This window comes from Paramormyrops kingsleyae, chromosome 21 (assembly GCF_048594095.1).
Source record: "Paramormyrops kingsleyae isolate MSU_618 chromosome 21, PKINGS_0.4, whole genome shotgun sequence".
NCBI lineage: Eukaryota > Metazoa > Chordata > Actinopteri > Osteoglossiformes > Mormyridae > Paramormyrops > Paramormyrops kingsleyae.
Window position 1 is genome coordinate 12,070,307 of NC_132817.1, and position 26,996 is coordinate 12,097,302.

At 44.7% G+C, this 26,996-nt stretch overlaps 1 protein-coding gene and 1 long non-coding RNA gene across 7 annotated transcripts; one reads left to right on the forward strand and one right to left on the reverse strand.

Moving 5' to 3' along the window:
• Window positions 1-1,034: 1,034 nt before the first annotated feature.
• Window positions 1,035-16,835, reverse strand: LOC111847646 (uncharacterized). The gene is made up of 3 exons (XR_002839143.2): window positions 16,639-16,835; window positions 4,391-4,457; window positions 1,035-3,837 (listed from the first exon to the last, which is right to left on the reverse strand). It is a non-coding gene; the product is annotated as an uncharacterized lncRNA (long non-coding RNA).
• prkacbb (protein kinase, cAMP-dependent, catalytic, beta b) lies at window positions 7,297-26,909 on the forward strand. 6 transcript variants are annotated; one of them, XM_072704106.1, is made up of 11 exons: window positions 7,297-7,677; window positions 9,265-9,328; window positions 17,052-17,229; window positions 22,182-22,243; window positions 22,527-22,655; window positions 23,176-23,274; window positions 23,381-23,590; window positions 23,744-23,839; window positions 23,971-24,093; window positions 24,455-24,619; window positions 24,843-26,909. In XM_072704106.1, exons 2-11 carry the CDS (start codon window positions 9,293-9,295, stop codon window positions 24,966-24,968), a joined length of 1,224 nt encoding a protein of 407 aa, XP_072560207.1. In that variant the 5' UTR covers window positions 7,297-7,677; window positions 9,265-9,292; the 3' UTR covers window positions 24,969-26,909. The 6 variants fall into 6 exon arrangements, with proteins under 6 accessions (XP_072560207.1, XP_072560208.1, XP_023674792.1 ...); XM_072704107.1 differs by lacking the exon at window positions 17,052-17,229 and having other exon boundaries at window positions 7,299-7,677; XM_023819020.1 differs by lacking the exon at window positions 7,297-7,677 and having other exon boundaries at window positions 8,454-9,328.
• The last annotated feature ends 87 nt before the right edge of the window (window positions 26,910-26,996 follow it).

Below are 26,996 nucleotides of genomic sequence, written 5' to 3' on the forward strand. Positions count from 1 at the left end.
CTGTGACGGCTGCAGCGCCCCCCGAGGTTCCTGAGACGCCTACAGCGCCCCCCGTGGTTCCTGAGTCACGGCCCAGTCTGGAGAAGGCTGGGAGATTTTTCACCCTCCAGGGCCTGTACTGGCGGGTGGTGAGTGACCCCGCCATAAGGGACTCCCCGGAGGCTTTAGCGCTCCTGGAGCAGCTCCGGAGAGAGTTTGCTGCCGTCTCTCCAGTGGCTCCGTCTCCACAGCTGGAGAGGGCGGAGGAGACCTTGAGGCGACTGCTCCAGCTGCGGTCAAAGCTGGCTCCTCCAGAAGCTCCTGCAGCGCCCCCTGAGGTTCCTGTGCCGCCTGCAGCGCTCCCCGTGACTCCAGCGCTCCCCGTGACTCCAGCGCTCCCCGTGACTCCAGCGCTCCCCGTGACTCCAGCGCTCCCCGTGACTCCAGCGCTCCCCGTGACTCCAGTGCCTGCTGGCCGCACGCCCGAGGCGCTCCCAGTGACTCCCGCACCTCTGCCTGAGGCCGCCGCTCTGCCCGCGCCTCTGCCTGAGGCCGCCGCTCTGCCCGCGCCTCTGCCTGAGGCCGCCGCTCTGCCCGCGCCTCTGCCTGAGGCCGCCGCTCTGCCCGCGCCTCTGCCTGAGGCCGCCGCTCTGCCCGCGCCTCTGCCTGAGGCTGCCGCTCTGCCGGTCCAGCCCGGCTCGCCCGCGGCCTCACAGGCTACCTCGCCTGAGCTCCCCGCGGTCCCTGAGCTCCCCGCGGTCCCTGAGCTCTCTGCTCAGCCCCCCACGACTCCCTATGCTCTTGTCCCCGAGGAGGTCCCTGACTGCTGCCATGATGCTCCTCCCTCCGTAGTGGAATCGGAGGGGGAGCTTGAGTGGGACCCCTCGGGGATTGCCTTGGTTTCCCCTGTGGCTTCTCCTGTGACTCCGCCACCGTCACCCCGGTGTGACAGACTCCAGCCGGGTCCCCGCCTCTCGGTCTCCCGGAAAGGGAGGGGACACCTGTGCCGGGGTCGGGTCCCGCCCACCCTACCCCTCGGCTCGCCTGCGGTCCCCCTGGCTGCGGCTCGGCGGTTGCCTGCAGTTCCCGTGGCTTCGGCTCGGTGGTCGCCTCCGGTCCCGCCTCCGGCGCCTCGTCGGCCAGCTGCGGTCCCGCCTCCGACGCCTCGTCGGTCGACTGCGGGTCCCCTGCCTCCGACTCGTCGGTCGCCTACGCCTTGGCCGGCGGCGGCTGCGTCTTCGCCTGCCGCGGCTGCTGCTCCCTCCTTCCCTCCGCCTGTGTCCCCTTCATCTTCCTCCTTGACTCCTCCGTTGCTCCCTTCGCCTTCCTCCTCCTCACCTTCGGCCTTCCCTCCTGCTCCCTCCTCGCGGTCGCCTGTGGCCCCTGCGGCTTCCGCCCCTCGCCTGCTGGGGTTCCCTCTGGCTCCCTGTTTCCCCCCGCCCTTTGCCTTTGTGCCCCCTGTGTCTGCTCCTCGTCCTCCTGTTTCTCCTTCGTTCTCTCCTGGTCCCTTCGTTCCTCCCGTTGGTGTTTCCCCTGGGTCTCCGTTGTTGCCCCTGTGTCTGTTTGCTTTTCCCGTGGTTTGTCGGTGGTTGTCTGCGTTGCTGTCCCTGTGTCTGTTCTGCGTGTCTGTCCTGTTCCCTGTGCTTCCTTGATGTGTTTTGCTCTTGTTTTTGTCTCCAGGTCCCGTGTCCCCGGTCTCGTCTCATCCGTCGCCTCCCCTGGGGCGCGCCCGGTGTGCGCGCCTTTGGGGGGGGGTTCTGTCATGCCCCGATCGTCCGCTCCTCTCATGTGCCACGCCCCCTCGTTAACCTCATGTGGAATCCCAGTGTGTTACAGCTGTTTCTGATTGTTGTCTTTAGTTCATTGTATTTAGTCCGCGTTTCCGTTTGTTTCCCTAGTCCGGTCATTGACGTTGTGACGTTGTTTCGTTGCGTGCTGCCATTAAAACCCTTGTTCCTGATCCCTGGAATCCTGCCCTGTTTATCTGTGCTCCGGGCACGTACACGATCCATAACAAATAGTATTGTAATAGTAATGCCTATCTCTATTGTTGACTGACCTGGCTGATCACGATGAAAAGGGGTTTATGATTTGCCAGCATAAGCATGCGCTGTTTTCGTGTACAGCGCCATGTATGGAGAAAAAAAAGAGGATTTCGTGACAGCACACCGCGAACAGTCCACGTGAATTTGACAGTGTGCTGATGACTCCTTACTGCGTCACATCGAGAATGTATGTAAGTCCAGGGTTCATCCCATCTTGTGCACTGTTTTCTAGAATGAACACTGGAAAAAATCTATAACTCATTGTTACTAACAGTCGACGGATGGATGGGTAGTAGTTGGATGGATGGTTGTAGGTTCACTCTAGTTACATTCAGAATATCAGACATCTGGATTAGAAAGAGAAGGGTTGTAGGTTTGAATTCTTCAGCAGTATATTGCTGCCAAAATTTGCTCAGGTTCTCTATATAAAGATGTAGGCTGCATTACAGTGCTAATCGCCCACTCAACCCTGTTCCACACACAACTTGGTACCTCGGCTGAACACTGCTTATGTTTGCACTGTCTGCTCATTTTTCACATTGTATATCTCCGGTTTTCACCTATATCATTGCATTTTGTCACAATATTCCGTACACTGTCAGAAAAAAAGTAACAATTTGTACCTTTCAGGGTACTATTACTTGTCACTGGGGCTGTACCCTAAAGGGTCTGCCAATTGTACCCTTAGCTGTAACTAAGTATACCTTTTAAGGTACATAAAGGAACATTTCTGTACTGTTGACGGTGCATTAATGCTGTTCGTCAGAATAAATGGAATGTTCTTCAGAGTCCATTTCTTTATTACAAGAGTACAGTCCCAGTGACAAGCAAAGGTACAAATTTTTACCCTTTTTTCTGAGTGTAGGGGTTGCTAGTTCAGTGTAATGTTCCCTTCATGTTCGCACCGTTTACCTCAGTCCAAATTCCTCCAGCAGTCTAAAACATGCGGTTATTTGATTTAATGTCTCTAAATTGCATCTTGTGATAGATTCCAGAAACTCTGTGACCCCAAACTGGTAAGTGGTTATAGAAGATGCGGGCCTATACATTCCGCTATAGAAGCCCATAAGCATCGTCTTTTGCCATACGTAGAGTGCTAAATTTGGATTATGATGGGCGCGCTAACACAAAAACGTATTATTACATTTTACAGATAATTATCAAAGACAATCAACTGTCCCTATACATGAGTAAACTCACGGGTAGCTTGCTGCAGTTCCTGTTATAAAATGCCCCAACATTTTCTTTCACTCTCTCGTTCTTATTGTAATGTTTGTCCACCCAGACACATTAACGAGTTCCCCTTTGCTCCGCGGGAGGAACATTTCTTGTGTTTCTTTTAACAGTCAATTATTCCGGCTTCAGTGAGCTAGGGCAAAAAGTGAATAACAAAAAAATTATTGGGGGGGGATGCAAAGTCTAGTCGGTGGAGGAATGACGGGCAACAATAAATAAGAGTTTTCATTTCAAAATATCTGTAATTACCATTAAATTAGACGCTAAAGAAAATAGACACTTAACAATACCAGATTCTAATACCATGCCAATATGAGTAAATGTATTTTCTCATTATTTAACCTTATTAAAATACAACGAAAGTTTCATTTCCGACAATTTGTATTTGAAACAAATTTAACAGGGAAATTCACTCAATATTCATAAAGCATGCTAGTCGTTCTGTTGTAAAATCATCATCTAATTCGGGCAAATGAGACGTGCTGGTGTCAACGCCGAGGTTAACGATCCCGTCCTTCCTCACCTTCTGCCTGTCAGGATGACAGCCGTGGTCTTCGCGGGGGTCGTCCCTTAACCCCTGGCAAATGTGGGAAAACAACATAATAAAAACAAGGGTCGGGCACAGCCATTAAAGAACACGGTTGCTGATTATTGTGTAGCCCAAACTAGGGAGTTTATGGACTCAGACAGCCTAATGACCTCCTCGCCCACGTGAGTCTGTCACGCCTATATAAACAAGGAACGGGGGGGGGGGGGACTTAGAATTGCATCTCTAACTGGAATCGAATGAAAGGATCAATGACTAGCCAAACTTTGTTTTTTATTATTGTTTTTCTGACACCCAGACTGGGAAACATGGAACCGCTTTAACTTATTTAGTTGCAGCTCACAGCGGCATCCGCACTGTATGCATGAAAATAGTTTCAGATCATTTAATGGGAAGGATTTTTGTAGAATGGTCTAAAACTTTAAAAAGCCGGGAAGTTTGTTAAGTAAAATAATTACTACTTTATATTCCAGTTCTATTAGAGATGACGCTGCTTTAGGTCACCGGAAAATAACACCCCCCTTATACTGACGTGCTTCGTGTTTGTTATTGAAATATTAATTTTGGAGTCCTTTACACTTACCTCATTTTGAATCGTGGTAACAGGGTGCTCCCGTCATTGGGTGTCTGCCAGATGTGTCTGAAAACCACTGAAATTATAAAGCATTAAGTATAAAGTGTTAACATTTTCAGTCTGTTTTTTTTTTTTTTTAATTTATGCATACGTGCCAAGTGATTGTGATATAGAATAAAACGCATTTCATTTGATTCATTAGGCCTACTTTGATCTGAATGGGACAGACTGAAATAAAAATGTACCACGGTCTACACTTTTGGTAAGCATGTGTTTCTCATGTCGCAGAAGTTCAATGAAATTCCATTGTAACAAAGTTTGTCTTAGAACGTTTCACCAGGAAAATAGATGCTCTACCGATACCTACGTATCAACACAAGAGGGCGACAGTACCATGATTATTTCCGCATGTAGCACGAACTTTATTATTAAATAAATATCCATACCGTTTGGTTCGGGCTTTGATTGGATTCATAAATACATAAAACTGAAGAATTTGACCGAGGTGTCATGTGTTGTATATTAATAAGTACAGCTATTCAAAACCTGATTTACTTCGACCTTGCTGGCAGCTTGCCAGAGTGCACGGTCCATCCAGTGTTCGCCTCAGTAGGATAAACGGGGGTACAACGTAGAAGGTTTAGGAGTAATTATGAGTGTCCAATTTCGACATTGCTCTGAGGACGCTTTCCCCCTGACTGTCTACTTAGGGTAAAGAGCAGATTTTTAAAAACATGACTGTAGTAATTCTACATAAAACAGTTTGAGTGTCTTTTTTGCTAATGATTTTGGGCCCCCTGAAAGCATATTATATTGGGCCCCCAAGCCAGACCAGTCACTCAGGGGCCCCTGGAATCGCCCTGACTTTCCCCACTTTACGGCCCTCCTGCATTTAGGTCTCTGCTCCCCTGTGAGACTGACATCTTTCTAAGTCACAGCAGGTCATACAACCACCCAAAGACTTCGCTGGGCGTTTGTGAATCTGTTTATGATTGATATCCCAGTCGGGCTTGGCGTTAGATTATACCTTCCACTGAGACAACCTTGTGTGGTCAGTTAATGTCAACAAGCCTGACCACCAACACCCCATCCCCCCCCCGCCCCCCCAGCTCTGCTACCTTGGGGTCCAATAAAAGACGTCTCCCTGGTGCTCCGGAGAGTGAAACTCATTCTGCTGTTTCAGGCATCGCTTACGCAATAAAATCGAGAGCGGTAACCCCATTTTTCACAGCTGGGTGGAACATGTTAACGTGTTGTTGTCATGGTCATTTTTTCTTGGGAAATAGCTATTGTATTGGGTGATTGAATGTGTGCGGTAATACATAGTCATATGTAATATTGCTATGAAGGGTAATAGGAGCAGTGGGAATTTACCCCATGCACAAAATCCTTTGTAATTTAATTTTCTATGTGCGTTTATGGATTACATTGCTTTTGCATATGTTTTTATACAGCTAAATGACCTGTGAGTTACCTCTGATTTGAATACACTGTGGAATTATTCATCAGAAATAATTCATCGGTCTTCTTATCCATAAAATGCACTGAGATCTGTTTTACCTTTAAAGCAGAAAGCTGATTCAGCAGCCAGATGTGAAACACAGGCCGCCTTCCTCTATGAAATTGGATTTAATAGCCATCTTCCCCTACAAGGCTGTACTGGGCAGACATAGTCCCAGTAGACACGTGTATAAAAGTGGTATCTCTAAAGATATTCTGCATATGGGTCAAAGATCCCAGTAAAATGCATCCAGCAGTAAGTATTTTTTTGCCATTATAGATACAGAGTAAAATAACAAAAGAGCACCCAGCTGTGATACATGGGACATCAAAGCACATTCCCAGTAAGACCCCAGATCAGTGGTTGCTGACGCGCCGACTGTGAGTGGCTAGTAGCCTATAGGGACCCAATGAGTAGCCTGTGTATCAATGATTAGAAATCAGGCCAATATTTTTTTTGTATTTTGAGTATAAATGCATATTTGCATATGTTACTTGGGAGCAATCATGATGCAAAGTGGATGTGAAAGGAAAATGATTACCGTGGCAACCCTAAGCACCTCCCCCTCACCTAACCCCCACAGCTTCCCAGATTAAATTCATTTTATAAGTAGCTCTCACAGTAAATAAGGCTGGAGACCCCTGGCCTAGACAAAAGCAAGGTGCTGATTGTGGGAGTTCCAGGCTCACTTTCACACCTGCAGAGGTCCGTAGGACAGCCGGCTGGCTTCCATTCACGCAGGTGCCCATCCATCACCACCTGTGACTGACCAGGGCTGGAGGTGCAGACCAACGGGCAGAGACCAAGCCAAAGCAGACCCTTAAGGCCACACATGGGTACGTCTCTCCTCTCTTCTCTCTGCTCTCTTCTCTCAGGTTAAGGGCAGCATGGTGGCTCACTGCATAGCCCTGTAAATCTCACCCTGCTCTCTGCGTGTGGATTTTGCATTTTCTCCTCATGTTGTGTGGGTTCCCTCTGGCTACTCTCATCTCCTTATGACCGTCAGAGTGCTCAGTGGGACTGGCAGTAACACCACACAAAACATAGCTGCTACAAACAGTATTCCATCAACTTTTAGTAAACTGCTTATCCAGAGAGGGTGACAGTGATCAAGCCTGGAACACCAGTCCTTCATAGGATACAAAAATACCCACACACTAAGAACAACTTGGCATAGCCTATAGGGTGAGGCCAGACAGCTGTGGGTCAAAGTTGTGTCTGGAATCTCAGGGCTGGGAGGTAATAATTATACACAGAAAAGTCTTGCTTTCTGTTTGGACTGTTTCTTTAATTAGGTTTAAAAATTTCCAATCATAGATGTGGATTCTGCATCCTCCTGCCTGCCGCCGTCCGGTACGGCTGCGCGCCCCCCTCTGACCGCTAGGTGCCAGCGCAGCTCCCGTCCTTTTCCTTGACCTACCGTCACTTCCGGTGTGTATTTGATGGTGGACGAGGATCAACAGTGGAAGCTAAACGGGGGGGAAGGAAAGAAAAAAAACACGAGAGAGCGCAGCTAGGGATAGGTAGCTACATGACAGCGACGTAGGTGAGGGTTTTACCCGCTAAGATACAGGGAAAGAAAAGAGAGAAGGGACCGGCGGCGAAAGCGGGGCCTCCCTCTCTCCGTCCCTCCCTCCCTCCTGCGGTTACACGGTTACCGGGCTGAGGACCGGGGGCATAACGGGGAAGCCTTTCGAGCTCCGCCGCCATCTGCCACACTCCCAACCGCCGGCTCGTTTTCTCCTCAAGATGGGAAACGCCGCCACCGCCAAGAAAGGCAACGAGCTGGAGAGCGGTGAGTCCCGAGGGGAAGGGGCTGCGGCCCTGGACAGGCCCACCGCCTGGGCCGAGTGCGGGAAGGAGTCCGGGGGGTGCAGGGTGTGCGGTGGCCGCGGGGCGCGCGCCCATTCATTGCCGCCGGGTTAAATGCTTAATATTCGCCCTCGTCTCCGCTTGTAAGAGGGTTGGAGGGTATTAATTATAACGCATTGAGCCGCGGTAAATATGAGGAGGGGGCCTGCAAGCCGCTGCAGCCCGGCCGCTGGACACGGGGTTGGCTGCCGATCCACAGTCAGATGGCATCGCGGCCCGCCGTGCCTCCTCCGTGCTCCGGCTGGGTGTAGGACGACGGGGCGGTTGGGGGATGATCCCGGAGACCTGGGATAGGTAGGCCTTTTCGGATCCCGGTCGGACCACGGTGGTGCTCCATTTTATACGGGGCTTTTCTCTCAAGAGAGGTATCTGCTGCCGTATGGGGGTCAGATACGGGGAGGCTGGCTGGCTGTCCGGCCGGGGTGGGCAGCTGGAAGGGACATGCATCGAGAAACAGGCGGCAGTGTTATGGTGACAAACGGCGGGTCTTGTTGCAGCTGTTGCCGCACACCCTGGCCTGTGACAAATGTTGTGGCCGATGCAGGAGTATTTGATTTTGCAAACGTTTCGGGAACCTTTTCAAAAGCATTTCGTGGTGTAAAACTAGAAAGTTTTAGTAAATGGCTGCTATACTCTGAAGATCCGCATCTGCCGTGTGTTTAAGACTCGCCTGACTTTTTATGAAAGGTTTATATGATCTGTGATGAAATGGTTAGATTGTTCAGCATTACATTGGCTTTAATGAATAAAACTGATTGGAACCTATCATAGCTGATCTCCGTGTCGTATATGCTCAATTACATTCCTTAAATGCTTAACCACCCCCACAACCAAGGAGTCTTTGTTTTTGTTAGGGTGAATACTGGAAAGACCTCTGATCTTGGGTCGAGGGCTACATATAGAATCAGTTTTAGTTGCACAATTAATTCTGACACACGCAGAATGTTTACTGGAAGAGGAGAGAAAAGGCTCTTTGTTTTTTCCCTAGTGTAGCAATTGATAAGGTTGGAATTTGGAGTGATTCTCCTCTTTTTTGGAAATTGAAGGAGTTTCTACCAAGCATTCACTCTCTCTGTATGTCTTAATCTGTTTAATGAGCGCTGTGTCAAATCCTTCATCTTCTGAAAGCAAGATGTAGCCAAATGAATCGTTTTTACATTCATACCTTTTAATCCAAGTATTAAATCTTACCCAGAGTGACATATGGTCAGCCCAGCAAGTTCAGAACATCGCATCAGGAGAGGCAGTATGAATGATTTAAAATCTTGCATAATGATGTGAAGAGAAACTGCATCAATGTGTATAAATAGTTGACAAAGGCAGATTTAGTGGTTCGGTTCCCACAGTTATCATATTACACAAATACTGTGCTTGGCTTTGACCGTAAGCAAGTCTGCACTCTGCCGTGTGCTGATCTCTGTGTCTGATGGGCTTCACGCTTTTCTGGGGCATAAACGGAATAATAATGGATGTCAGAACCCAAACACGTTTTTCCCTTTACGTGTTAAAGGCACTTGCGCCATTATTCAGACGAAGGAATGCTGTACGTCGGATGGAATCGCGTGCTAGGACAGGTGTGTTTGTATCCTTCCTGTTTCTGCCAGTTTGAATTTGGTAACAACTGGTAACAATGTGAAATCGTTAATCTTTTTATCAGTGTTGCATGTTTTTGATTGACAGTTTATTCTAAGTTTGAAATTAATATTGAAGTGAAAACAAACTATCTGCCGAAATGAATGTTTCTTTTTAGGATTTTTAGAATTATATCTATTATATCTTTGTAGTGGTAGATGGTGGTTTGTTTTTTATGCCTGGATTTAGTATGAATGTCATTTATTTAGACGTGTGCTGTTTATTATGGCATCTATGGGTTTAAAGTGTGTAAGGTTATTTGATTTTGTTGTTTGTGGAAGACATAGAATATTATCTACCCAGTGCCGCAGGTTGGATTTAAGAGATTTTGCAAAAAATTATGCATTAGTGTATTTTGTTTGATTCGTATAAAAAAAAAAGAAATATTTCTGTTTGACTTTGATGGCATGTGAATGATTGGCATGTATCCGTAATCCATGACTTGAAATACTAGAGATTTCCTCTTGTATTAGAAAGAGATGTTCTTATTCTTGCCAGTATAAGCAAACGATTATGAAATGTCAGTGTATGTAAGATCAGTCAGCCTTCAGACTGCTGCAGTCGCAGCTAATTAAGCGGTCAAAGGCTAGGGTCCCATGGGACATGCAGAGTTTGGGAACCAGTGGCCTGCAATGTAACTGAACCTCTTATAGGCTGCTGTCATCATCTAAGCTCCAGTCTGATTGGTTGGATAGCAGGCCTCAATATGTTTGGAGCTGTATTATTTCATTGACATCGCAAAATGTTCAGCAACACAGTTTTTACAGCATATGACTCAATTTTTTTTATCAATTAAGTGATTAGGCAGAACACCAGAAATAATGCTTAGTTTCAAGGACATCAGTATGTCTAAGTTTTCCTTCTCTGAACACCAGTGAAGGATTAAAGTTGTAAGAGGTTTTTAGTAGTCCATCTAATTTTTAAAGCTAGGTAAATGTAGGTTATCAATGTCGTTTTTTTTTTTGTCCCTATGCTTACAGAAGGAAAGCGATTTAAATGCTTAAGTGATCCTCACAATCCTTTTTCCCAATGAAATTAACATTCTGCAGATGTGCGTTATCTTAAAGAGTGACGCATACTTTTTCATCATCCCCTCTGAGATCATTATCCAATGTGACTACTTTGATTTTTAGTCATTCGCGCACCTCGAGCAGCCGGCCTTCTGCGCGTTTCAGTCCACCTTGGTAACAGCAAGGATTTGGTATTCCACTGTGCTTTGGCATGGGCATAAATTTGGGAAGTTGTGTGTGTCAGGGAATTTTGTGTGTTCGCAGTCTAAGCCAAAAAAAAACAAGGATCCCTGCTGATAAGTCATTATATGTTTCATGCACCTCTTCTTTCCCTATATTTGTCTTTAAATTTAACATGATACGGTTACGCCTGATTGCAGATTTTAAGTCAGAGTTTTTAAAGGTTTGGTGTCTGACTAAAGAAATACTATGTTTTGCATGCTATTGTGTTGATGAACTTTTACGGCGTACAGATACAGATGTTTATGTAAGCACTGCTTCGTCATGCGAGAGGCAGCTTGCAGTTCTCATGTCCTGAGAAGAGAGGTGGCTTCAGCACTGGGTTTTGGGGGATGAAGCGCTAACTTCATACTGTAGCTCTGTCCATGTCACCTGCAGCAAAGCACAACACACCCAACGGATACACCTCCTCCATACACTTGCCACGGCTGCTGCATTTTCCAGTGCTCTGCCACATTATTTAAAATAGACCTCAATCTTCAGATGTACTTTTTTGGAATATATTTAAACACTGCATCACTTCAGCACAGTGTTTTTGGTTTGTAGAGGAATCATATGTCCATAAAGTCAATGGCAATTGGAGTTTGTACAGTAAAAATGAGTTGATGCTTCCGTGAATTACTTTTTTAATGGAGTGTTTGTGAATATTAGCAATCAGAGTTTTGCTTGTCATTTAAAAATTTCCATTTGATTTAATACTAATTCATAAAATTAACGGTACCACTTTACAATAAGGCTCCCTTTGCCATTTGTAAATGGTAGTAACTCATTAATAAAAAGAAAACTGTTATAACTTGTTTAAAATTGTCTGTTAATAAATTACAAAGTGTTACAGCCTAATTAATAACCAGATAATAAACCATTCATAAACCTTTTATATGGGTAGCCTTATTGTAAAGTGGCACATACCTGACTTTAAATTAGTGATGCATCGATGTGGAAATTTTGGCCGTTTCCAATAACTAGGCTGATATTTAAACTTCACCAATAAACAAAGTTAAGAGCATTAGAGCTAAAGACGTAACTAATATAATGGTGGATGCTTTGGTCAATCAGCTGTTTTCCTCATTCACCACTTAGAAGTAGGGTTGCCACTTTCAGTCTGATGAAACAAGCCGCCACCAGCCCCCCACCACCGGGTCCCTGATGATAAAATTTGCTGGAGGGGACATCGGTTGCGCAGTCCGAAAGAAAAACATGGAGCAAATTCCTTCCTGTACTTCAACACAGGACACAGCATTTTATTATGCGGCACAATCACATAAAATACGGAGCACGTGGCGACTCTACTTAAGGGCCTCAAAGTGCCCCCTGCAAGGCCTGCAAGACGTTTTCATTTCATTCAATTAATTCTTTCTTAAATCTGGCCAGTAATATCATTGCGCTAATCACCAATATAAAATAAAAATATGTATGTTATCGGAACTGGTTAAAATTTCCATATTGGTGCACTATTACTATTTTAGAGTAATATTACTGGTAACCAGCTAACCTCTGAGCTTCACAGATTTGTAGCCGCATCATATTATACAGACAGTGAGACGTCGGTGAAGTAGAGCTAACCTGGGAGACTGTACCGAGGGTCTAAGTGATGAATGAGGCGGCAAAATCCTTCGTACGCAAGTACGGAAAATGACTGATTGCCCAATGCAGTCGTTTCCAATTATTGTTGTATGCTGCACTGTCCTTTCCACGTCTGGTATGTTAAAGATGGCGTTCACGTTAAGCCCGGTGCTGTAGCTAGGATACTGAGATGCCTGGGCCCCTTTTAGCTCCTGTGAAGCATCTTGTGACAAAGACCGTTTTTCCCGCGAAGACGAGTGGGGAGAACATCAGCGTTGTCGTCCATGAGAGGTGGACAGCAGGCCGGGAAGTGAAATTCGACTAAGCATTTCCATTGCAGTACTTATCTGCCACAGTAAATAACTTCTCCTTTGTGTTTACTTAATGCTTCACCACAGCCTAATATGGTGAAACGTCCAGTCCTCTGCCCACAGTCACAAAAGCAGTGGGGACATGCTCCCCCCCCACCCCTGAAGTGATTTATTTCCCCATCGGACCCTGCCTTTGCTTATCTTCGGTGGCGTGAAGGTCCGGTTGGACCACTCATTTAACCCCAACTGGAACCTTTGTCAGCGGATGAATGTAATTATGAGATTTCAAAGGCTTGACGCAATCACCTTGTATTCATTTGCTTGTCCTTTGACTTACATTGATAAGTTGGTTGTGATTCATAGAGTAGTGTTATATATACTTGTACTGTAGTGTTGTGTTTTTTTATTTATGGGAGGGTTATAACTCGGGAGGAGTGTTTGTTCTTTTGGACGATTTATGCACAGCTATTTATAGGCAAACAAATGGTTTCAAATCAGCAGTGGTGTTTCCGGCAGGATTGCAGCTTTCAGAGAAACCGGTTTACTCAAGCTGTAAAATATTTCTGTGGGAATACATTCATGCGTACTGATTTTAAGGTTCACACCTCAGTTTTGAGATTAATTCTGCTGAAGTAGAGTAGCGATCCTGTCTGTGTTGTAGGGAAGGACTTCAGACCTGACAGTCACATGTGGCATTTTTCTTGTGCTCCTCTTCTCGCGGGAGTCTGTCATACGTTTTTTGCGTGCCGCTTCAAATAATTCTGTCCCTCAATTCAGCATGACACAAAGCACAAAAGCCCTGTCACCATCTCCCATATTCAGCCTAGCTGGCCTATTGTGTGCTCTTCAGATCTGTCAGGGTCACTTTTTTTGCAGTCGATGGTGTTTAACCGGTCTGAGGGAGGGGATCGTTTTTGGATAGAGCATGAAAAGAGTTAGGGAAATAAAACGGAGAATCTTGGAGCCCTTGAAAATAATTTGAGTCTTCCCTGTTGCTAAGATGTGGCTGCTAGGTGCCAAACTTCATTGTTCGTCGCTACAGGTTTGGCGAAAACTTTGACTGTCATTCAGATGTGCGTAACTGTGAAACGGAATGTCCAAAAAGGTGAGCGCTCAGCAGCCTATCCCAGCCCAAGATGCCCACGTTAGAGCGCATCACCGCACCCCTTTCCGGGTGGCTTAGCACACTCCCGCCTGTGCCTATCACTGCCTCCCATTGGCCTCAAAACGTTCAAACGTAAGAGCCGGGGGGGTGGTGGAGGTGGAAGGACTGTCTGCGAAGCCGGTGGTAATACAAAGACCCTCATAAACCCTCACTCAAGCTCCTGTTCGTCTGCCTGTCTGTAGTATATCAGCAATTTTATGTCGTTAACAACTCCCCCTTTCAGACTCACGAAGATTGCAAAACATTACCAGTAGAGGGCAGCATTGCACTGAAGTACAAATGTCTTACAATAAAAAGACTGCAAGCTGTTCAAACTCAGCATTGTAATAAATTATTGGTCAAAAGGTTTTAAGCAGGTTGTGTCTTGCCCTGGGAAAATGCGAGAATGCGTGCTTAGCGGGTGAGGACAGGAAAATCTGTCTTATCTAAAGTCAGAAGATTTTGTAGTGTTGTCATGAAAAACAGAAAATGATGGTTTCATCTCCATGTTGAAATTATAGTGTGTCACTCTGGTGAATGTTGTGACAAATCATTAAGGGCTTCTTGCTTACAGGCTTCTAACTCATTTCTTGTATCGTTCAAATGAAGAATGGTAGGTCATTGTATGTAGACCATTAAAAGGCTTATCCTTATAGATTAGGGGTGTTAATCGTCGGCCCCAAGGCGATTCAGGTATGGTTATTGAGGGAATGATTCCATGCATCGTAAATCTTGAATTTGTATCACAGTCCGATTCGATTATTCGGTTATTTGATTATTTTGCTGACCGAAATTCAAATCTTTTTAATTTCCCTGAAAATAATTCACAGTTATTGCCATGGGAACTTACACACTATTGAAGGAGTACAAAAGAAATGCAATGCTGTTATTAAACAGGGAGAACCAGCCAGTGTACGATTGTGAAAAGGCCAACGACTGAATTGTGCAGATATAAACAAACACATTAAAGGAAACGCTGTTTGATTGTGGGTTGCTGGTTCATGTTCTTGACATAACATTTTTTGTTCTGTGGAAAACAAAATATCGATCTACGAGCCAGATTTCATAATAAACTATAAAAATGTCGCGGGCTGGTACTTTGAGACCTCTGCTATGTGGCGAATGAGCTGATGAAATCCCTCGTCCTCCACTCTGGAAAATGGATGATCGTACAATGCAATCACCTTCATTTTTTTAGTAGTTATGTCTTTAGCTCTGGTGCTGCTAACTTTGAATATTGATAAAGTTGAAAAATCGGCCAAGATCAACGCATCTGACTCATGTCAATATCTTGAATTTTAATTAATATCGGCCTATAATAATATGTTAATATCGTATTGTATATCACAAAAGCTAACGTCGCTTTTTACTTAGGGCGTTTTTCCACCACACCAGGTACCGTACTTTCGGTACTTCCATAAAGTGCCGAAAGTTTGGTACTTCTTTCATGCCGGTTTTCCACTGCCGTAAAAAATGGTACCAGCGCCAAATGACATCATCAGTGACCGCCCCTGACTAACAGCCCAAAATTAAAACTAACAGTTGAGGCTGGAAAATGTGGTTTATTGTTATGTCAGCTTCTGTCGCAGTATAAGATTTAGTAAAATCCAAATCATGCTGCCATCAATTACGTTTATGTAGGTACACTTACTTTGGCTAAGCCGATCAAAGCAGTAAGAATTGGCTTACTGCTAATTCAGTCTTTTGAAAACAAATGATTTAATTATGTTTTTTGATTTTCAAGCGGCATTGTTCGGTGTTTCGCTTGTGCCCCATTTCTTCCATGCGGCTTGGTATTACGGTGTTCCCGGCAATTCAGTTTCCCTATGTTTCTCCTGTCTATCAGGAAATAATGTTTCCCCTAATATTAAAGCAAAGAGGTATGTGAAATGTCTGAAAATCACTCAGGTACATTATTACATGTGAATACAGTAGATCGTCACGCATAATATAGTCTTATAAGCAATACTATACCATTTTCATCAAGAAATATCTCTATCCAGCGAATTAAGTAATTTCATTTTTTATCTGTAAAAACAAAAAACATAGAAAAGGCATGTGGTGTTTTAAAATTAATATATGGCTTGTTTACGTCAAGAGCTTCGTAAAAAGACATGAAAACAACAGCGAAACCGTGTACATATCAGCGCGCGACAGGAGAAACAGGGAAACTGAATTGCCTGCAATGGCAAAAACTTTATTTCGAGTCGTGCCATCCAAATCCCACTGGATCTGTTCATCTGACCATACGACGATTAAAGCCTGTGTTTCCTCGTTTGTCCATCCTTCCATTTTACTTTTTTATATTTTTGTTTCTACTGCTTTTTATTTTGTTTCCCGATGTGCTTGCTCTGTTTGCTGTGTGTTTCAAAAGATGGCGTTTGTATTTTTGTGTTTCAACGGCAGGCTATTTGCATAACCTATCGACAGCAAATACGTTTGCAAGTCCCACCCCCAAAGTACCGAAGAAGTACCCCAACTGGTTTGGCACTTTCGGTACTTTAACTTTAGGTACTGGTACTCGACCGGAAGTCAATGGAAAAGCGAAAGTACTGAAAGTACCGGTACTTTGTGTGGTGGAAAAGCGCCCTTAGTCTTGACCGTCGTTTCCTTTTCCAGGAAAAAGGATGACTTGTTTGTGCCACAACAGAGAGGCATTTCTAAAAAGCATTGTAACATAAGGTTATTTTTAGATGCAAAATAGGTCGAGTTTCCCCTGCTGCCCTATGTTTCAGACAATCGCATGCTGGCCTGGTACTGCAGCACGTGAGGGTACAACCCGGAAGTAGGAGTCTACCTTTTAAGGAGGATTTTGCCTCCAAAAATTAATTCTGCCATAAACAGATTAGAACAGTTGAACTTCCACTTTAATATTCGATTCATCGTGATGCATTGATGCATCTTTTCACTCCAATTATAGTTTGATTAACCATCATCATGTCCGACCACTAAAATGACAGAAAAGTTAATGTGACTTGTCTTACCCTGCATGTTTCAGAGTGAACATAGCTGTGGTAACTTCTGCTTTTGAGGAGGAACGTGAAGCATCCTTCAGTGAAAGTGAAACTGTCTCACTGTGTGAATCCCATAATGTGCAGAAGCCCCACCCACAGCCTGTGCAGGGGAATGTTAATTTCCCTTTGCACCTTACTGTAATGGACTCTTGTTTTACTTTGCTTATGTGGTCAGTATTTTTGTTGTTGTGTAGAGTGATGTCATTTCCTTAGAGGAAGCAGTTAGTGTCCTCTCTAGATGCGGAGGACCCGCCCAGCAAAGCAGGGCTTGGTGGTGGGGGGGGGGGGGGGGGTTCGCGTGCGACGTGCCAGGCAGCAAACAGGAAGTGACACACACCCTGCCTAGTTGCACTTTACAGAGAAACGCTCCCTCCCCCCACAAGCCACCAGACACGATCGATCGCGACATGGCCCAGGGCAAGGAACATCACGGGCGCTACAGCCTGCCCAAGATGGACAACCTGACCAGCCGCTTCTTCCAGAGGAGCCGCAAGAGTTCCCAAGAGCACAAGGGGGAGGGCCCCCGTGTGTCGGAGTTCGCCCTGCACCATGACCGGCTGAGTAAGTGTGTGTGAGAGGAGGGCGGGAGCTCGATGGGGCCCAGGAAGCCAGGGCACGGAGCATTTCGAAAACATGCACTTCGCAATGGTATTTAGGGTCATTCTCTGGCAGGGATTCTCCACAGATCCATAAGTCTGAATCTGACTGAAAGGTTTACCATTAACAAATGAAAAACAAGGTTTTTAGGGTTTTTTTGTGCAAAAGTGTAACTCTTAGAATGGGTCCCTTCGCAAAAATACTTTAATAAATAAATAACTAAGCAGAGTGATACTTTATTGATCCCTGTAGGAAAACCGCCTTTTCACCCATCCAGTCTCGCTTTGTATGAGACATACAGGTGAGAGAAAAAATCCGACCCTGGGTTTGAAGTAAGTGACTTTACTGGTTGCTTGCGATTGGTGCTCGTCGGGCGTCTCTTTTTGGCTGCTTGTTTGCGTGTGGCGTGAGGTTTGAACCCCACGGGTTGAGCTGGGGGTCACTGTGAGCAGCACCTCCTAAAGTTAGGACACCAAAGAAGTTGTGGGGCGACGCTAAGAATTTAGGAAGTGTCTGAAGACCCATCAGGCAGCCGTGATTTGTCGAGTTAGGACGTGAGCGTAGTCTCACACCTTGTTAATGAGAAAGGGGAGTGCAGAATGGCCAGACTCAAAAAAGCTACCAAGATGACCAGAAGTACAAAAATAGCAGATCAATGCAGCAAGCATCTGTAGAGGAGCTTTCCAGAGTGCACTTCTCAGGTCTGGAGACAAAACGGGTCCTACCTGGTACTAGCGAGATCATACTCAACTGAGTGTGTTTTGAGAGTTTTTGTGGCTTTTCTGGCAGAATCCCACTCTGAGTATTCTCTGTCTTGTACAAAATTGCTTAAAAAAATGAGAGAGATCTGCCAGCTTGCCTTGGTAAAAAGTAGCCTCCCTCTACTGTAGTGCTTCTCAACCCAATCCTCGGGAACAACAGTCAGTCCGTGTTTTTGTGCCCTCCCAGCTCCCTACCAGTCCACATTTTTGCTCTACGTCTATTTTTAATCCAAAGAATCTAGCCTTGCTCAGTTTAGAACCCATTGAATTAACATATTTTCCCGGTAGTGCTTAGAAATGTCTGCCTGGGAGAGAATGTGCTTTTCGAGCAGGCCCCCTCACAGCCTGGAGTTAGATGCTGATGCTGTTCCCATGGCGACGGGCTATGCTTGATCTAATTGCGAGGACTTTTGCATCATGATGCGGCTGCATCCCCTGTCTCTCTCTGGCTTTACTGGCATCCTGAAAATCGAAGATTTCAGTTTAAAATACAAGTGCAGATGCCTTTATTTGCACTTAAAATGTAATTTTGTCTTAATGTGTGTCGCTCTGCTGGATCATAATGAATGGTAAGTGAAATTATGCTTACAGATGTCTGAGTGTGTGTGTGATGGTCTGCGTTTTAAAGACAGCCGTTTTCGAAAGGGGCCCTTCTGTGCATCAGAGTGCCGCATGATGCAGTTTAAAAATTCTGCCTATTTGGCAGGTTTAGAGAGGAGTCTTAAATTGGCAGTGGTCGTCTGATGTGAAATGTTTGTTCTGTTATCTGCTGTCTTTGCAGGTTAGATTTTATGGCATTTACAAAATCATTTAGCTTTGCTGTTTGTGAAACTCTGAACTTATTCATTACCTCAATGGAGAGTGTGTCTACTTGTCCCCAGTGGTGAATCAGCTGTCCTGTTCAAAATGGGTGTAAGAAAATATCGATACATTCGAATATCATGATATTATGTTTCATAATGCTGTATAAATTCTCAAAAACACCGTAGTGGTTTTTAATGAATAGTTTCCATGCGAAGATTTGTGGCAGACAGTGGTTGTTTTGTGTCGTCTTTAGTCCCCAGACTGCTAGACAGACAGACAGACGCCATATTTCTTTTGCCATTTGATTCTTGATTCTTGCACTCCAGCATAACAGCCGAAACCGAGGCAGGAAGTAGTGCGCTGCTAAAATTAGCATTAGCCAACCTAGCAGACTACGAGGCTGCAGTCTTAATGTTACCACCGATGGCTGTGATCTAGACTGGCTCCCACGCCATACACAGCTTTATAGAGGCTCATATTAGCTTACACAATGCAGAAGGCACTAAGGAGAGCCGTGCCGTTTGCAAAGACTGGCATACTGCGAACCTTTAAAGCAAGATCTAAAAATATGTACTGTCTGTAAAAGTATGTAATGCTGTCTGCTCATCTTTATTTACTTAATCGGTTTGCCTAAAGAATCCTGCCAGCACTTTTATTTTTTAGATTGATATAGTCGAATGTTAATCCCTTTGCTGAAATTGCAGAAAAAGTAGCGCTGTGAGCCTGTGATGCTGGAGGTTACAGGGACTGTAGTTAATGTAAGAGGGTATCCCACTGCGCTAGTTTCATTTAAAAAAAAAAAAACAGCATTTTTTCTGGGATTTTATGCATATGGCGGCGAGTCCTTTATACTATGACAGTGTTCCTAAAAACAGATGTTAAAAATAGCAAAATTGGCTTCTTGTGTCGCAATATATCACAATGTATTGTAACCTCTGTATCATATGTATCGTACCGCCGGATTCTTGCTAATACAATCCTACTGTTCAAGCTGTCCCCCACCCATTGGATATCGATTAACCTATGAGCAAACAGCTTTGGAAAGTGGATGGATGGATGGAATTTATGTATATATATGATGTCTATGTGTACAGTGCAGCTGCAGGAGTTATACCCATCTGCAGAGGAATCGTGTCAGACGCGTACCTTGGGGAGTCTGTAGAGGGAGCCCTGCATGCTTGTCTTGCTTGTATTGTGTCTGAATGCCATCGTAAGGAGAACAGTTTCTGAAATAAGCCCTGCTGTATGTGTCGCGGGTACGACGTTACCGGGGGTGACCTGAGCAGTGCGCCGAGCAGGCCCTGACAGCCATGTTTTTGGTGCTGCTCTGAAGGGGAAATTCCAGCCAGCAGCGGAGGCTGTTACCTTCACACTGCCGCCAGCCGCCCGCCGCTCTGCTGCCGAACCTCCGGCCGGAGGTTTCCGTTTCGGCACAGCAGTTTGTGGCCTGGCTGCACTGCATTGGTGGTGCCTCCCACGCAGCTCCACAGACCACGAGACGTCAGAAGAGTTGTGCTGTTTCGCTAACATGCTGTTTACATGTGCTTGTTTCACCCTGTTGTTTGAAGGTCCAGGGGTAACTAATTGCTCGTTTGACGGCTGACGACAGCATGGGCCCATCGAGACCTGACAATTTGCTTGGAAAACCTATTACTAGGAGCATGTGATGCAGTGCGGTTTATCTTGTTAGTTTTTTTATGTCCTGTTCTTGTCAGGTTTCATTTCTGTCTGGGTGAGATGCAGAATGATGCAATATTCCAGTTATTCGTTATTTATTCATTCTGTTAAATGCTTGGTAAACGCAGAAATCTGTTCAGGTCCTACAGCAAGCGGCATGGTCTGTTCTGTTCTGTTTTTCAGCTTTTAAAATCTCTACGGTAACGAGCTTCAGTTTCCACTCAAAGCGGTCCCACCTCCCCATCCAGTGTTTTGGTCTGTTTTTTATGAAAGGAAATCCAGTTGTCTTCTCCGGTGAAGGTTTCCCCAGAGCTTTGTTTTCATTGTGGCTTTTCTGTTTTAAACTCACAATGTAAAAAACTTCCCATAGTAGCCTTGCTGTTTTTTTTAATAATAGTCATTAAGTCATACACCCTAAAATCTCAGCTGTCAGCCACCTAGGCGATAGTGCATCAGTGCAATTGTAAGTTTTTAATTTTATTATGTGAGAATACGTAGTAAAATGACCAGCTTCACTGGCTGCCCATATAGATAATTTTTTTAAACCATTTGGTCCATTTTCCTCTCTGGGATGCTGACATGATGGGTTTGTTCTAAGTGAATGGTGACCAAATGTAGACCAGTGTTTCCCAATCCGCTTCTTGGGGACCCCCATGCGGCCCATGTCCAGGTGCTGGGAGGAAGCAAAAGCATGGACCGTCTGGGGGTCCCCCAAGGCCCGGGTTGGGAAACACTGGCCTACAGTGTCTCTGTGCCGTAATGCTTTTGTCATGTCGAAGTTGTGTTCTTGTCATTGGTGGTATTCGGGGACTTGGGTAACGGTCAGTCTGTTCAAACCAGTTGTCCCCTCCATCTTTTTTCCTGTTGGTCTGATAGACACTAACTGTCATTGCCTCTAATCCACTTTGTATTTTTGATGTGCTTGTTGTAAATACATGAACTTTCTCTTTCTCTCTCCCCCTTTCTCTCTCCTTCTCCTCATCCTCCCATCCTTGTGGGTGTTCCTGCAAATCCTTGGTGATCTGTAGAGACCTTTGGTATGCTTTTTCTTCAACAAGATGTCCACAATCACAGAAACAGCCAGCCTCCCTACATAACTGTTAGACATTTTATCGGGTGTGCACCATGAGTCATTCTTCCTTTTAATTCGATACTTAAGCATGTAGAAACAATGCAAGCCTCATGCCAGCCCTTGACTGGCTTTGCGCCGGAGTTTCTGTGATTATGGCTGTCCCCTCCTGTCTGCCGGCTGTGGTCTCCATCATCTAGTTTGTCTGTGCCTTTAGTCGTAACGGCGTGCTTTCACTCCATAAAGAAACGATTTTGAAAAGACTAACATCTAGAAGTGATGCGTGACAGTTCCTGAATCTTACTCTTAAATATCGCTGTTCTGCTTTTTAAAAAGTGAATGCTTTACCTGAGAATCTTGCATCACTTCTCAGATTGCCTGCCTTTGAGTTTTTAATGTATGATTTTATAAAGATTCTAGATTGTTGAAAAAATATTGAATACATATTAATTTCCATATTAATAACTAAATACAAATTTTTCTGTAGTTGCTTAAAATTTTAATTTTGACTGCAGAAGTGACCATTCTTCCCTAACTGAGGGAAGTCCTCCTGTTGAAGTTGACAGTTTGTCTGTGTCTAACTATTTGTTTATGCTCCCCCACAGTGAAAGAGTTCTTAGCCAAAGCTAAAGAAGACTTCTTACGGAAATGGGAATGCCCTCCACAGGTACAGAAGCCCGCGGCTGTGATCCCGGCACCCATGTGCTGTATTATCCTAAGGGAGCACTTTCACCAGCAGGGCTAACTGAGAATGTCAAACAGAATGTGCTTTCAACAATGACCGCACTAAAACAGTTTGATTTGTAAACCCTTGACTTGCATTAATGTTCTTTAATGGGTGTTTAAGTTTAAATTTACTAGTAGGTGTGGGTTTGAATTCAGGTTCTGGATCTGGGTGGAGCTCGATCCAGCAACTCCAGTTTATAAATGGCTGGCATTTCCCTCCTCAGAGCACAACGGGCCTAGATGACTTTGAAAGGCTAAAGACACTGGGCACCGGCTCATTTGGGAGAGTTATGTTGGTAAAACATAGAGGCACAGAGCAGTACTACGCGATGAAGATTCTGGACAAGCAGAAGGTTTGTGAATGTCACAAATGACATACTGCCTGTTTCCTCCATCGCCCCCTGCAGGATGTTCAAGGAAATGCATATTGAAATAAACGTGTGCGATAAGCAGTGGATTTTCTCATTTTCAGAATAATTTACATTTTGTGGCAGATGTTTTGTGCGATGGAGGTTTTAGTCATTTAGTTTCAAAGATGTTTGTGGATTCATGCTGTTTTTTGTGTAACCCGTGCTCTCGTCTCCATAGGCAGCCCTTAATATATCAAAGTTTGTTGATTCTGTTGACTGTTGATAGAGATCGATCTTTTACAAGTATATCATGGTCCAAAATTAGTGTTTGTTATGCAAGTGAATTGCTTGGCTATTGTGAGTTTTCTTTTTTTTTTAAAAAAGCTATTTATATATTTATACAGTTATCATATTAAATGATTATATTACTGCCTTGACACTGTATGGGGACTCTTCAGGGACCTTGCGTCCTCTGCTGAGCCACCGCCCCTCGCTGACTGCTGGCCTGTCTCTCCTGGTTCAGGTGGTGAAGCTGAAGCAGATCGAGCACACGCTAAACGAGAAGCGGATATTGCAGGCGGTGTCCTTTCCCTTCCTCGTGAAGCTGGAATACGCCTTCAAGGTGAGGCCGGTGTCATGTGGGATTCTCCGCTCGTCAGTCCGTTTTAACTGCTTGAAAAGGTCAGAGCGAGTGCTTCCTCTTATCATGCTGTCATCCTTCATTCCAGGACAACTCCAATTTATACATGGTGATGGAGTACGTTCCGGGTGGAGAAATGTTTTCGCATCTCAGACGGATCGGCAGGTTCAGCGAACCTCACGCACGCTTCTATGCTGCTCAGATAGTCCTGACTTTTGAGTACCTCCATTCACTCGACCTTATCTACAGAGATCTGAAACCCGAAAACCTTTTAATCGATCAGCATGGCTACATCCAGGTCGGTGATGCCTTCCCAGCAGGCTCAGTCCCTTTTAAACTACTGGCGTGATGCGTTGAGGCTTGTTTAAGATTCGGTCCTGCTTCTACAAGTCCTTCACATAGAGTGCATTTGCTGCCATCTCATATAATTAATCTCAGCTTCTTATTTCAGGTGACAGACTTTGGTTTTGCCAAAAGAGTAAAAGGCAGAACTTGGACGTTGTGTGGAACCCCAGAGTACCTAGCACCAGAAATCATTCTCAGCAAGGTGTGTGACTCTCGCCGCATCTGTGTCACTCGTGTGTGGACATAAAACTAGTAAACGCGTCCAACCGGAACCCCAGCACGGGGGTGTCGTCAGCTCTTGTGGGTCATGACTTGGAAAATGTCTTTGTCTAGGGCTACAACAAGGCTGTGGACTGGTGGGCCTTGGGGGTTCTGATCTACGAAATGGCAGCTGGCTACCCGCCCTTCTTTGCAGACCAGCCTATCCAGATCTACGAGAAAATAGTGTCTGGCAAGGTATGGAGATCTTCAGACAGTGCTACCAGCACCAGAGATCATCTGGTTCCTTTCTCTGTTCAGAGAGAAGCTGGTGCCCCAAGCCGATTGCACTCGTTCATCAACAGATGAACGGAAACTAGTTTAGCGTTACTCAAGATAAGACATCGCATTTCAAGTCAGCTTCTGCACCTGAATTTGTGTATAGCAGCCTCTTGAATGAGGGTCTTTAACAGAAGTGTATCACCATTAGCTTATCTCCAAATCAACATAATTCCTTTGCACGGGTTAAAAATCACTTCCTGTCTCTTTAAATGAAGTGCATGTATTAAAATGTATCCATCAGTGTTTAGTCTGTGCCGTTCCAACCATTCCTCCGCAGGTACGATTCCCATCTCACTTCAGCTCAGACTTGAAAGACCTTTTGAGGAATCTGCTCCAGGTTGACCTGACCAAGCGGTACGGAAATCTGAAGAACGGAGTGAATGACATTAAAAACCACAAGTGGTTCGCCACAACAGACTGGATTGCCATTTATGAGAGAAAGGTAAGGATTCACCCTTTGTTGAAAAACAGGTTGCATTCGTTGTCAGGGTTTAGGTCAGGATTACTAGGGTGCCAGATATCTGGGTACTAGATCACAGGCAGATAATGAAAAATGAAGTTGTTTTGTGCAAAAGGAAGCCGGAGAGCTTAGATCTGTCATAAACCTTCTGTAGCCTGTATCTCCTCTTTGATCCCGGCCTCCTGTGATTTGTTTTTGTTGATAGGTGGAGGCTCCTTTCATACCAAAGTGCAGAGGTGCAGGCGATACAAGCAACTTCGACGACTACGAAGAGGAGGACATCCGCGTGTCTATTACGGAGAAATGCGCCAAGGAGTTTCTGGAGTTTTAGAGTGAGCGTGAGGTCACATCAGGGCTCAGACACTGGGATCATTGCACTCTGCTATGAGCTTGGGATTGGAACTGAGATCATCCAGTTTGTTCAAACAAATACCTAGTTCCTTCATTCCAGTGTGTGATGGAGGTCCTTATTGCCATGACCCATAATGTGTAGTTAGCACTGACATATACCGGCACATTTAAGCAGAAACACTCCCCAGCGCCCCCCCGTTTTCAAACCGTCGTAGTTGTCCTGAATGTTCTTTTGCCCCTTGTTTAAAGCAGTGGTATTTTACAGGTCAAAAAAATGATCAGCTAGGAAAGAGTTAACAGACATCCTTCAGTGTGATCAAGTGATCGTCCCTGGCGGTGTCGCATTTGGTGTGTAATTTGGGTTCAATTCGAAGATACATGTTGCTTCTAGTTCTTTCCAGCTGGAATTTGTCTGTTACATGTCTGGGGAATTTTAAAACCAAGAGCAAATCCTATCTTGGCTAAAATGAGAATCTCGATGACTTCATTCACAAGTTAGAGTTGCCTGTTCTTTGTGCACATGTCTATCAAACGGATAGCATCTAAACCGCCATGTGTGTGTTCAGAGAATGACCAAAAATAGAGATTGAGAGTATGGCAAGGGGATAGTGTCGTAGAAACCCGGTACCACTGACCCACAGTCGTTCTTTGTTTGGTCCGAATTCAGGCCTTTGTACAGCTGGCTACTATGGACAGTAGCAAAAAACAGGAAACAGTAAGCAGTAGATAGGTCATCGTACCATTTGTAGCAGTGTTTCCAAGTATATCAACTCATAAATAGCTAATTTTATATTTGAGTTCCTTAATCCAGGTATGGAAGTAATATAGTCAATTGCAGGATGGTACATTTGACGACTAAACGTTCAGGTGCGACAAAGCGTGGACTCTCAGACTTTAGCCTTTGACATCACTGTATATCTCCACCATATGCTCCCACCCAAACAGAAATGGCCGATTCACTTGCTCTGTAGCTAGCTATAAGGTCCGGGGGGAGAATGGGTCCAGCCTGGTTTGCCTGTGGAACAGTCCTGGTCGAACTGCTTTTCGGCCAGCGTGCGATATATGCTCCGTCATGAGTTTCTACCGCTTAAGCCGTTTTGCAACATTCTCAGAAGAGATTGTAAAACTGCCATATTCCCAAGATGTCCATTTTTACGTGCGTGTTTCCAAAATGGTTTATTTTGTTCTCGCAGCGATGTAGTTCAGCGGCTGGGTGATGTGTACGTTAAACACTTGATTAAGTTGCTTTCACGCACCGACTAAAAAGAGTTGAAGAATCCTACGTTTGCCAGCTTTTTGTCTCTCTATTCTGCGTTCGACTCATTTCATACGGCACATTTTGCGTTGTTTCTGATATTTGTTTTTATTTATACATATTAGAGAAAGATGCTGTCTAATAAATTTTATTTTTAAACTGTTAAGACGGGATAGTTTTGCTTACTTCTGAAGATTACTCTGCTCATGTGTATGAAATACTACCCATGTGAAAATACTTGCCTCCATATATATATATAGATTATATATAGCAACTATATTTGTTGGTGTGTCAGTTGGTATGAATCCTTTTACAGCCCTTATGTAAGCTACATGACACCCCTCACTGAAATATATATATTTTTAAATTCACATTTATAGCTGTTTCACAAAAACATTATGGGCTCCACTGTCAATTCTATGTTTTTGATTTAATGTTTTGCACATCATCTGAAAGGCTGATGGCAGTTTTTGTTTTTCTTTTTTTGTTTTTTTTGACCACCCCATTTTTTTTCTGTGTTCAAGGGAAGTACAAGATACTTTGCTGTAGCAGAATATGTAACAAATGGTCTGTGTGTATGTGCGTGTGTGCGCGCGCGTGTGTTATATAAAGATACCTATATCACATTAATAAAAGAACAGAAAATTCTTTGTATGAAAATATTAATCTTTTGTATTTCATTTAGACTAAACATGCTGTTGTATGCAAGCTGTATGCGATAATCTATGGTAAATTTGTCGTTTATGAACGTAA